The 12,933-nt window shown below is 40.5% G+C and overlaps 1 protein-coding gene across 23 annotated transcripts in view; it reads left to right on the top strand.

The window, feature by feature from the left end:
• CADPS2 (calcium dependent secretion activator 2) overlaps positions 1-12,933 on the top strand; it is a 571,224-nt gene that overhangs the window by 507,651 nt on the left and 50,640 nt on the right. For 22 of the 23 annotated variants that reach the window (XM_043872603.1, XM_043872601.1, XM_043872591.1 and 19 more), the window contains one exon: positions 5,043-5,117. In XM_043872603.1, coding sequence (XP_043728538.1) covers positions 5,043-5,117 — 75 coding nt within the window. The remainder of the gene's footprint in view (positions 1-5,042; positions 5,118-12,933) is intronic. The other variant, XM_043872584.1, reaches the window with a different exon arrangement.

The raw sequence follows: 12,933 nt of genomic DNA, 5'->3' as shown, positions 1-12,933 counted from the left end.
ACAACTTCCACACAATTAATATACTTCAAAATGTGCAGGTGTAAAACCCATTAGCAACCCTGAAAAGTGGTAAACAAGAGTTTCCATGCACAAGAAGTATTTTATACTTTGCTTTTAATCTCCAGGAAATATATACATGTAATTGCACAGGCTTTTCCTCTCTGTACATGTTTAAGACAAGTTTGGGGATGATTGCAAAGTGATGAATACATTACATGCGTAGGTAAGCACATGGATAGGACCCCATTGTATAGCAAGCAACAAATTAAAATTGTTGAAAAAACTACATTATTACACAGTTTGGAAACTCATAAAGATATATAGTATACTATATAGATAAACCTAGGAGATTTTATTTTCTCTAGATTTAAGGGAATTACCTCTGCACAATCTCTAGTAAATTTATTATATCATCATTGCTGGGACAAAAGCTTGCCAACTCCTTACCCACAGTGAAGCCCCTTCTGGACTCCTGAATTATGATTCTGTTTTCTTACGTGGCATACGATGATGCAGACACTCTCAGCCGCAGCCCGGAAAAGCATTTAATGGAGTAATTAGTGAGCGAATGATCTGCTCTTAAGACAGCTGTGTGTAATGAGTCAGCAATCTCAGGCCAGGCCCCCAGGGACAGATGTGGAGATCCGAAAACCACCAGTGCTAAGAAATCCTCGTTATCCATCCCTGCAAAAGAGCAGATGACTGCATGGGCCTTCAGCTGTCATGTGCTCTCAGACCTACTGTATCTCATGGTCCATCCATTGAAAGTGAAAACACATTAATGGAGCAACTCAGGGACCCCTACTTACGTGGGATTTGTTTTCAATTGCAGTAAAATACTTCCATTTCCAGAACTAACAATCCAATACCTTTAAAATCATCCCAGCAGAAGGACCAAAATTTTTAAATGCTGGATTACACAGGCATTTGGCTAGTCTTCATTTCTTACATGTTTGCATGAAAACAGTCAGGTGAGATGAGGATATTTACCCATGTGTGAGGGAGCCAGGAAATGGCAACCCACTCCAGTATTTGTGCCTGGAGAATCCCATGGACAGAGCAGCCTGGTGGGCTACAGTCCACGGGGTCGCAAAGAGGCGGACACGACTGAGCAACTTCACTTTCACTTTGTTTTAAGGGAGCCAGGACTTCAGACCCGTGCCTGATCTGAATTCCCTGGGCTCCATGAAGTAAAAATTCCTCAGTCAGTCATTCAGTCCAGTCGCTCAGTCGTGTCTGACTCTCTGCAACCCCATGGACTGCAGAACACTAGGCTTCCCAGTCTATCACCAACTCCCAGAGCTTACTCAAACTTATGTCCAACTAGTTGGTGATGCCATCCAGCCATCTCATCCTCTGCCGTCCCCTTCTCTGCCCACCTTCAATCTTCCCCAGCATCAGAGTCTTTTCCAATGAGTCAGTTCTTCACATCAGATGGCCAAAATATTGGAGCTTCAACATCAAGTCCTTCCAATGAATATTCAGAACTGATTTAACTTAGGATTGACTGGTTTGATCTTGCAGTCCAAGGGACTCTCAAGAGTCCTCTCTAACACCACAGTTCAAAAGCATCAATTCTTCGACACTCAGCTTTCTTTACAGTCCAACTCTCACATCCATACATGACTACTAGAAAAACCATAGCTTTGACTAGATGGACCTTTGTCGGCAAAGTAATGTCTATGCTTCTTAATATGCTGTCTACATTGGTCATAGCTTTTCTTCCAAGGAGCAAGCTTCTTTTAATTTCATGGCTGCAGTCACCATCAAAGTTCATCTTAATCCAAGTGCAGAGTCACCTAATAGAGAAGCAGGGCACTGACAGTTTACTTTTGAGGTCAGTTGTGGAAAGAATTCATCTAAGAATGATCTGGAAAGTACCAGTTTGTAGAAATCATTGATCCAATTTGAAATATTCTGATAGAAATTTTATAGGCTTTTACTGTTGCAGACAAAAACTTGGCAGGTTTTGAACAAAAATTTGGTCTGCTAATCTAAATGAAAACCTATCAACTTTAGCTTAGGAAATGTCCATGTTTCCAGATAAATTCTGTTCATACCTGTTTTGCTCTCTTTGTGTGTTTATTTTTGTCTTTGGAAATTATCTGGATCCCCTAATGAATAACTTTTTTCGAGCTAACTTTCTGTTACCTGTATGTGGCGTTTCTGGGTTATTCTCTTTGCAGAGTATGTATGTAAAATGTGAATTCTGCAGCCACCTGCACATTTCCACTCACAGTGCTCCTAGACCACATCTGCTACCTGTGCAGCTGGAACAGACTCTGGAAGTTCCCAGCTGCTTTCAGGTTTAGTATTGGTGGAAATCAGAGCTGATCAGATAAATTGACAGTAGCAAACTACTGCCCAGTCACTCGGTCATGGCCAACTCTTTGCAGCCCCATTGACTGTAGACCCGCCAGGCTCTTCTGTCCATGGACTTTTCCAGTCAGGAATATTGGAGTGAGTTCCCATTTCCTACTCCAGGGGATCTTCCCAACCCAGGGAATGAACCCACGTCTCTTGTGTCTCCTGCATCAGCAGGCAGGTTCTTTACCATTAGCACCACCAAAATCTCATATTAAAAAAAAACAACCTAGCAACCATTATACTATTTAGGTTTGCCTCCTGGGTAACACATTTAAAATGTATACTTTTCTTCTTTCCCCTCTTTTTAAATTATATACTTTTTAAATCAGAGTATAATTGCCTTACAATATTATATCAGTTTTTGCTCTACAACAATGCAAATCAGCTATAAGTATACATATGTACCCTTCCTCTTGAGCCCCCCTCCCACCCCGTTTCTTCATTTTTAACTTGATCTCTTTCCCTCCCTCTGCTTTTGGCTAAATTAAACATGAAAGAAAACAGCAGTCTAAAGGTGTGTATTATAGGAGAATTGGATGGCTCCTAGAGCCTGCTTTTCCCTGCCTTTCAATAAAAAAGGATATAAAAAGACCTCCTTAGCGGCTCATCTCTTGATTTTAAGAAATTGCCAAAAATCAGTGCAACCCAAAAGTCAACTGTGTAGAAGCTCTGCTGTTCTATATGCAATAGCTTTCTGATGCCATTTCATTATTTTTTTAGTTAAAAATGAAATTTATGGCAAAGAGAGATAAACATTGAGGGTAAGGCATACACAAGATGAAACTTTGCAGCTTCAGGTGACTCTGAATGCTCTGTAGCACTTTCCGTGTAGAGTAAGGAGAGAAGCTTGAAGCCCGTCTCCTGTATCCCTTTCCTCTTCTACCCCAAAGAGAAGCCTCAGTCTGCTATTTTTATTTCCTCCTGCTACACAGCCGCAAATCTGGAGAGAGAAGGATGTGAAGACTGCTTGGAGGGGGAGCCTGCAGAGCTCATTTGCATAAGCCCCGCCCCTGCCTGGTCAGCGGGAGTTTCAGCTAGGAGGAGGGGGTTGGGGGGACAGGGAAGTGATGTTTTTGTTCCTGTGCTTCTGGGGTCTTCTTGGTCATCTCAACTACCAGCCAGGTTTTAGGCCAGGTTTTTCAACCTCTTCCCCTTCTACCTTGCTTTTCTTTGTTTTGTGGTTTTGTTTTTCCTTTTCCCTCTCTTCAAGCTGTTCTGAAAACAAAACAAAAAAAACCTAGAGCAGTAGGAATCCACCCTCTAGATCTCCCTTCTGTTTGTCCTTCGGGGAGTACAAATTTGGGGATCAGTAAGGCTTTAGGTGAGACAGACACTTAGTATGTTATTTCCCAGAGTGATAAATACATGCCTAGAAAGTTCCCTCTTCATATATATGTGCTTAATTTAAGACCACTTGTCAACACACACACACAGGCATACACACACACACAAGCAGGAAAAGAAAATAATTCCCATGCTCCAAAATTCTGCCTCCTTTCTTCATTATTTATGCAGGTAGATGATGGCTTGTCACTTTGAAAGCCTGCAGGGGGACCTCATTCCTGCGTGTTCCAGAACAGACCTAAGTTGATGTTTTGTTCTGTGTGGAAACTTTGAGACATGTTTTCAGAAAGAAAAATAGCTTTCAAAAACTCACATCTTTGGAAACCATTCAACCAGCAGCTGTTAAGTTGGTCTAATGTTTATACTGACCTGAGTACTTTTACTCCATGCATTATGTTAGCTGTTCCAAGAAGCCTTGAACCATCAAGATAGGGTTAGTCTTTACAAGTCACATTTTCTGTGAAGTGGCTATTGCGGACAATCAGCCGTCAGATAAATGCTTCTAAAGGAAGAATTACTGTTTCAATGAATGTGCCTTCACACACTGCCAGAGCCGAAGCTCCTGCTAATTTAAGAAGAGAACTCTCTAGTAGTCTCTAAAGAAAGCAAAAAATAAAGAGTCTTTCAGGTTTATTTTAAATACATCTTTTTTTTTGCATTTACTTAAAGGCGTCATTTTCATGAGGAAGCAGTAAAAAAGCTATGGGGAGTGAGTGCCGTTTCATTGTACCTTTTATGGCCTATTAATTTGTTACCATCTATCACCTTTGTTGATGAAATTTTAATTTTGCCCTTGCTTGAGCATATTGTAAGAATTGTATAAACTGCAGCTCCCCATGCTGACAAAAAGGTCCTTTCAGCGAGAACAATTGGGAGCTCATTTTATTTCTAGAGCACATTTAAAATAACTTATGAATGAGAGTTGTCAGACATGAAATGCTGTATTAATTAAATCTTTTTCCAGTCTTTTTGCTTCTCCGGCTAAACCAACCCTTTAGAAAAATACTCAGCCACCTTAATTATAGAGGAGAAGACAAAAAGTATCCTTCACATTCCTCTGTCTGAATAAGAATAAGAACTCAATTCATCTGTATAATAACCCCATTAGCTGCTTAACTCAACAGAGCACATGGGAAAATTTTCGAAACCCACAATGTAAAAAGTGTTGATGGGTGGATCATTTTCAAGGTTTTGTTCTTTTAAGGTGCAAAATGGTCATTTTGTGTAAATCTGATATGTCATAACTAGTAGCTTTAAGGCATTTATGTGTAATGACATAAATAAGTTTTGTGTCCACTTCAACTAATGCATCTTTGTCTTTTAATATCTAGCAGCAGTACCATTCCAAAATAGATGATTTGATTGACAACACTGTAAAAGAAGTCATTTCACTCCTAGTTTCAAAGGTAAGGTATTCTTTATATAATTTTCAACTGCAAATTTTTAGAAATGTATGTCTTAGCTTTTGAAATACCTGATTGAGAAATAGTAACTTTAAGGTAGATGTGAAAAAGTTCATATTTTAAGAAAAGTTAGGATCAAATTATGAACACTCTTTGTCAGTAACTTTTGGGTTTTTGTTTGATTAATTTTGGCTTTTTTTTTTTTTTTTCAGTTGTCCTTCTAAAAATAACTCTCTTGTCCAGTAACACCTGACCCTTTCACACTCACGTTCTCTTACTGTTTGTCTCTAGGGATGAGTTGAGTGGCCATCAGTTCTTGGAATTAGCTTGTTGGTTGTGGTGGCAGCACTGGGACTCTAGAACTGGTCTCACAGGTGGACAGAGAAGGTTGACAGGGTGATGTCTGAGGTTCTCCACTCTCAGAGGCCTCCCACAATTTCCTGTGTGAGGTTTCAGATATCTTTGACAAAAGCTATGACCTTGAGTTGTATAAGTAGAGATGAAGCATCAATGAGTGTTCCATTTAAAATTCCACTAAGGGCTTCCCTGGTGGCTCAGATGGTAAAGAACCTGCCTGCAACACAGGAGACCTGGGTTCAAACCCTGGATCAGGAAGATCCTGTGGAGAAATGAATGGCAACCCATTCCAGTATTCTTGCCTGGAGAATCCTCATGGGCAGAGGAGCCTGGTGGGCTACAGTCCATGGGGTCGCAAAGAGTTGGACACGACTGAGTGACTAGCACTTGGATTAAGGTGGAACAGACTGCCATAGGTGACGTTTGAGATCAGGGTCTGATAGGAAAAGAGATGGACAACCTGAGAGCCTGGGAAGCTGAAAGAGCGAGGAAAGAGGATGCGTGGGTCCCTGAGGGGCACTTGGATAAGAACAGATACTTGACTGAAGAACCCCAGATCAGACTTCATAAAGCAATTAGAAGTATATACGAATGCAAAAGAACAAAAATATACAAATATACCTGTAATTCAGTAAACAGACATAGGCCATGTTGTTTATTTTTTTCAAGGTCTTTATTGAATGTGCTACAATATTGCTTCTGTTCTATGTTTTGGTTTTTTAGCCACAAGGCACGTGGGTTCTTAGTTCCCCAAGGAGGGATCAAATTCACACTTCCTGCATTGGAAGGCAAACTCTTCCCCACTGGACCACCAGGGAAGTCCCCATGTACATGTTGCTTAGAAAAGAAAAGATAGAGATGCCCAATAAGCATGAAAAATGTTAAGCCTCATTAATTTAAACCATACCAAAAACTAAAATTTACAGAATATTTTCTTCTAGAAATTAGCACAGATGTTCTTAAGCTTCACTTGATTTTAGAAAAGGTCAAATGGGACACTCACATTTTCTGTATATGGAGGTATAAATGGCTACAACCTTTCTAGAACATAGTTTAGAACTCTGTTGAGTACATTGATACCCATTCACCCAAAATCCTTTTTGTATTTTTTTCTTTCTACCTAGAAAGCAAAAATTTATATGCATTAATAGTTGTCACATTATTTCAAATTAAAAATTGACATCAACTTTAATCTCTAACATGAGATCAGTGGTAAATTATAGGACATCTATATTAAGAAAGCTTGCTTTCAAAGACTATAATATTAAAGTTTCATAATATAGTGTTAAGTGGGAAAAAAGCTCAATATTTAGAAGTGGAAACTGTGATCTGAATTGTTATCACGTACAGAAAAGACAGGTAAATATGAGAATGTCAACAGAGCTTTTATCTGGGTGGTGGGATTATAGTTAATTTACGGGTAGGGAGGATTTCTTAGAATTTATTCTGTGTGTTTTCCAAATTCTCTGGTAGCAGGTACTCAGGTGGGAAAAAGTCACACAAAAAGTAATTTTAGAATAACACCACCTCCCATTTGTTCTTGCTCTGCTGGCTTCCACCCCAGAACTGAACACCCACACTTACAACACACACTCACCAACAAGGGCAAAGGAGAAGTGTTAACAGGAAAAGCTTCTGGCAGGTGGGGGAGGAGGTGAACCGCAGGAGAATGAAGCTTCTAGAAGAAGAACCAGGAGGTTCCTGCCCTCCCAGGAGTCCAGCCAGCCCGTCGCTTTTAGCAGCAGTGTACCACCAGCACGCCAGAGGGACATAGTTAACAGAGCACCTTCATTGTCTATGAGCTATCCAGGGAAATTTTATTCAGATGGAGCCTCACTAGCAGCACAGTTCCTCTGTGGAAGTTGTCTTTCGTGAGAATGATACATAAAGGGAGCTACTGAAGTGCAAGGGCTTCCCTGGTGGCTCAGAAGATAAAGAATCTGCCAGATCCCCTGGGGAAGGAAATGTCCACCCACTCCAGTATTCTTAAATGGAGAATCCCATAGACAAAGGAGCCTGGCGGGCTATAGTGCAGGGGGTCGCAAAGAGTCAGACACGACTGAGTGACTAACACTTTCACTTTACTTTACTTTCACTTTCACTTTACTTTTACTTTACTTTTACACTTTTACGTTCACTTTCACTTTACTTTTCATGCAGTTCATAGGGCTTACCAGGTGGTACAGTGGTAAAGAATCTGCCTGCCAGTGCAGGAGACATGGGTTCGATCCCTGTGTCAGGAAGATCCCCTGGAGGAGGAAATGGCAACCCACTCCAGTATTCTTGCCTGGAGATTACCATGGACAGAGGAGCTTGGCAGGCTGCAGCCCATGAGGTCACAAAGAGTCAGGCATGACCAAGCATGCACTCACACACATGCAGTTGATAAAGGTTTAAATAGGCAACAAGGCAAAAAGACTTAGTTTTGGTTGGGGGGAGGCGGGGAGGAGGGAGTGTAGAAAAGGTAGGCAGGGCTGCACATCATCTCTGCATTTGTTTCTGGCAAAGTAAGAAACCTAAGTTTTTCTATATCAAGTGTATTTGGATAATGACAAAACTAGTATATTTGAGTCAGGAAATGGTGTTCCAGAAATCAGCAGCATCCACTAGAACTGTCTGTGATGATACAGATGTTTATCCCGACCATCCAGTGTGGTAACATGTGGCTGTAGAGCACTTGAGACGTGGCTAGTGCAACTAAGGAATTGAAATTTTCATTTTAATTCATTTTAAATAGCCTATTGAAACTAGCTATTAATATTATATTTAGTAATCAAGTCTAGATTGTAGTTATTCTCTATGGATCCTTTCTGCTACAGTCAAATAGCACTTCTAAATAATCTTTAGTTTAAAAGTATAAAGTAAATTCATTTGGTAGTTTGGGTCACCATCTTAATTAAAAATGCTATTTGCACAAAGATGACAATAAATAGTAAATTTTATATCATTAAGCAAAGATAAATCATGACAATTCTGTTATACAATCCTTAAATGCTAGGATGCCAAAAAATTGCCTGAGAGCTTTTTTAAAATGCAGATGCCCAAGCCCTGCTTTCCAGAAGTTTTGGAAGCAGGACAGGAATGTGCATGTTTAGCCACTCATCATGGTGATTTTGATGTAGGGGTTCCTGAGTCAGACTTTGAGAACCACTGCTCTGATGACCCTGCACCTAGATGGCTATATAAACTACCTTAAGACTAAAGCATATTTAAAAATAAGACAGCCCCTGAGATAGTGTGTTCCCATTTGTTTTCACCAAAGAAGAAATGGTTTTTTTAAGAGAGAGATTTATGAAGTACCTACTGAGAAAGAGTGACTATACATGTGTTACTTAATTCAAACTGCATACATAGCACCTAGGAAATAGGTGGGCTTACCCTATTTCACAGATAGGAATCTATTCTGCAAACCAGCAGAGTGAACTAACCAGAGTCACACACCTAATAAGTGCAAGTGTCGAGATTCAAAGCTTTGAGTTTCAGATTCCCAATCCAATGCGCTTGCTGATTTCAGATCTCCAGGAAATCAGTAAAAAGCAAAAGACTGAAAATTAAAATATGTAACTTCTACATTGATGATCATTATGAACGGCAAATTCTAAGAGATTTGTCCTAGACTTTTTATACCATGTTAATTATTTCAATATTATATTAATTCAATATAAAGTAGATTAATAAAATAGTGAATTCCTTGAATCTCAAGTGTTTCTTTCCATATTTTTAAGTTGTCGTGCATATTGAGAAATATGTTTATTACATATGGATGAATAAAAAATAACACATCCTTCTTTTTATCTCTTCAATTCTACTTCTGCATCCTCTTCTTATCCACATGTCTTCACAAATATTTTAAGATGATCCAGGGCTGTTAATCACATGTAACACTCAGCAGCGTATGTCCCACCTACACACCCATTTTTCACACCTGGAAAAGATCTCAGCTTTCTATCCTGTGTTCTCTCTACCTAGCTGCTAAATGGTGGTATTCTTGACTTTCCATCTATGCTCTTCTCTTGAACTCATTCCATACATTTCTGTGACTTTCACACTTCCAGTTTAACTATATGTTGATGGTTCCCTTAGCATATAGGGAAACTCCTCTCCCTGAGAGGTAGTATGTAATCTTGCTGCAAAGCCCAGCTACAGGCCTGAGGAGTTTAATGTGTTCATCCTAAGAGCAATGAGAAGTCATTGAAGAGTTGGGTTGGCAGAGAGCAGCAGTAGGGAATTAATCATATTTATCTGCATTATAAGATGATTCATTTGATTGTACACAGCAAGCAGATAGAGAGGGAGTAGGAAGGAGGCTGTAATATTGGTCTCTGTTGGACTAATCCAAAGACATTTAAGATATACAATGGGTAGGATGCTAAAGACTGAATGTCTGTGTTCTCCCACAATTCATATATTAAAACCTAATCCTTAGTGTGGTGATATTTGGAGGTGGTACACTTAGGAGGTAATAAAGTCATGAGGTTAAAGCCCTCATAAATGGGATTAATGTCCTTATATAAAACACTCCACACAGCTCCCTATTCCCTTCTGCCAGGTGAAAATAAGCCAAAAGATATCATCTGTGAACAATGAAGTGGGTCCTCATCAAGCATTGAATCTGCTAGCACCTTGATTGTGGCCTTCTCAGCCTCCAGTTCAGTTGCTCAGTCATGTCTGACTCTTTGCAGTCCCATGGACTGCAGCACGCCAGGCTTTCCTGTCCTTCACCATCTCCTGGAGCTTGCTTAAACTCATGTCCATCAAGTCAGTAATGCTATCCAACCATCTCATCCTCTGTCATCCCCTTTTTCTGCCTTCAGTCTTTTCCAGTATCAGGGTCTTTTCCAGTGAGTCAGTTCTTTGCATCAGGCGGCCAAAGGAATGGAGTTTAAGAATCAGCATCAGTCCTTCCCATGAATATTCAGGACTGATTTAGGATTGACTGGTTGGATCTCCTTGAAGTCCAAGGGACTCTCAAGAGTCTTCTCCAAGACCACATTTCAAAAGCATCAATTCTTCGGTGCTCAGCTTTCTTTATAGTCCAACTATGACATCCATACATGACTACTAGAAAAACCATAGCTTTGCCTGAGAGACTTTCCTGGAGCTAGAGTTCTGCCTCACTCCCAAACATACTGTTGTAACTTGTAACTCCTAGCAAAGCTAGGCACTTCCCTGACTGCCAAGCTTGGGGTCTAAGTAAAAGTACCTAGTAACTTTATTACTAGGTAACACCTTGAACACAAGTCCACTGAAAGTCTGTGATCCAACAGATTATGTTAGTAGTTCTAACTCCCCATGCAATTACAGAATGGTCAAAGAGCCCAGGAAAAGGTGACCAAGAAAAGAAAGTTCAGTCCACACGCTTTGCCCACCTCTGGTTGCTCCCCTAGCAGGGACCTCGGGTACCTCTTGGCATTGGCAGGTCAGTATAAACCCCTGACAAGGCTCCCCTTTTTGGGGCTGCCTTCAGTCATTACGAGGCACCACAAAACCGCAGAGCAGGACCTAACAGAAGCAGAGATATTAAGAGGTAGCAAGAATACACAGAAGAACTATACAAAAAAGATCTTCACGACCCAGATAATCACGATGGTGTGGTCACTCACCTAGAGCCAGACATCCTGAATTGTAAAGTCAAGTGGGCCTTAGGAAGTATCACTACCAACAAGGCTAGTGGAGGTGATGGAATTCCAGTTAAGCTATTTTAAATCCTAAAAGATGATGCTGTGAAAATGCTGCACTCAATATGCCAGCAAATTTGGAAAACTCGGCAGTGGCCACAGGACTGGAAAACGTCAGTTTTCATTCCAATCCCAAAGAAAGGCAATGCCAAAGAATGCTCAAACTACCACACAATTGCACTCATCTCGCATGCTAGCAAAGTGATGCTCAAAATTCTCCAGGCCAGGCTTCAACAGTACATGAACCGTGAACCTCCAGATGTTCAACTGGATTTAGAAAAGACAGAGGAGCCAGATATCAAATTGCCAATATCCCTTGGATCATTGATAAAGCAATATAGTTCCAGAAAAACATCTATTTCTGCTTTATTGACTATGCCAAAGCCTTTGTGTGGATCCAAACAAACTGTGGAAAATTCTTAAAAGAGATGGGAATACACCACCTAACCTGCCTCCTGAGAAATCTGTATGCAGGTCAAGAAGCAACAGTTAGAACTGGACATGGAACAGACTGGTTCCAAATCAGGAGAGGAGTACGTCAAGGCTATATATTGCCACCCTGTTTTTTTTTAACTTATATGTAGAGTACATTATGAGAAACGCAGGACTGGATGAAGCACAAGCTGGAATCAAGATTTCTGGAAGAAATATCAATAACCTCAGATATACAGATGACACCACACTTATGGCAAAGTGAAAAAGAATTAGAGCCTCTTGATGAACATAAAAGAGGAGGAGAGGGGAGAGGAGAGTGATAAAGTTGCCTTAAAGCTCAACATTCAGAAAACTAAGATCATGGCATCTGGTCCCATCACTTTATGGCAATAAGATGGGGAAACAATGGAAACAGTGACAGACTTTATTTTATTGGACTCCAAAATCACTGCAGACGGTGACTGCAGCCATGAAATTAAGAGACACTTGCTCCTTGGAGAAAAGCTATAATCAATCTAGACAGCATATTAAAAAGCAGAGACATTACTTTGCCAACAAAGGTCCATCTAGTCAAAGCTATGGTTTTTCCAGGAGTCATGTATAGATGTGAGAGTTGGACTATAAAGAAAGCTGAGCACCAAAGAATTGATGCTTTTGAACTGTGGTGTTGGAGAAGACTCTTGAGAGTCCCTTGGACTGCAAGGAAATCCAACCATTCCATCCTAAAGGAAATCAGCCCTGAATATTCACTGGAAGGACTGATGTTGAAGCTGAAACTCCAGTATTTTAGCCACCTGATACAAAGAACTGACTCATTTGAAAAGACCCTGATGTTGGGAAAGATTGAAGGTGGGAGGAAAAGGGAACGAGAGAGGATGAGATGGCTGGATGGCATCACTGTCTCAATGGACATGAGTTTGAGCAAGCTCTGGGAGTTGGTGATGGACAGGGAAGCCTGGCATGCTGCAGTCCATGGGGTAGCAATGAGTCAGACACATCTGAGCGACCAATCTGAACTGAACTGAGCTTGACTATATGGATCTTTGTTGTCAAAGTAATGTCTCTGCTTTTTAATATGCTGTCTAGGTTGGTCATAGCTTTTCTTCCTAGGAGCAAGCATCTTTTAATTTCATGGCTGCAGTCACTATCTGCAGTGATTTTAGAGCCCAAGAAAATAAAGTCTATCACTGTTTCCATTGTTTCCCCATTCATTTGCCATAAAGTGATGGGACCGGACGCCATGATCTTAGTTTTCTAAATGTTGAGTTTTAGGCCAGTTTTTTCACCCTCCTCTTTCACCTTCTCCAAGAGGCTCTTTAGTTCTTCTTCACTTTCCACCATAAGTGTTG

Source organism: Cervus elaphus, chromosome 18, assembly GCF_910594005.1.
Source record: "Cervus elaphus chromosome 18, mCerEla1.1, whole genome shotgun sequence".
Lineage (NCBI taxonomy): Eukaryota > Metazoa > Chordata > Mammalia > Artiodactyla > Cervidae > Cervus > Cervus elaphus.
This window is presented reverse-complemented; position numbering and strand designations above follow the sequence as displayed.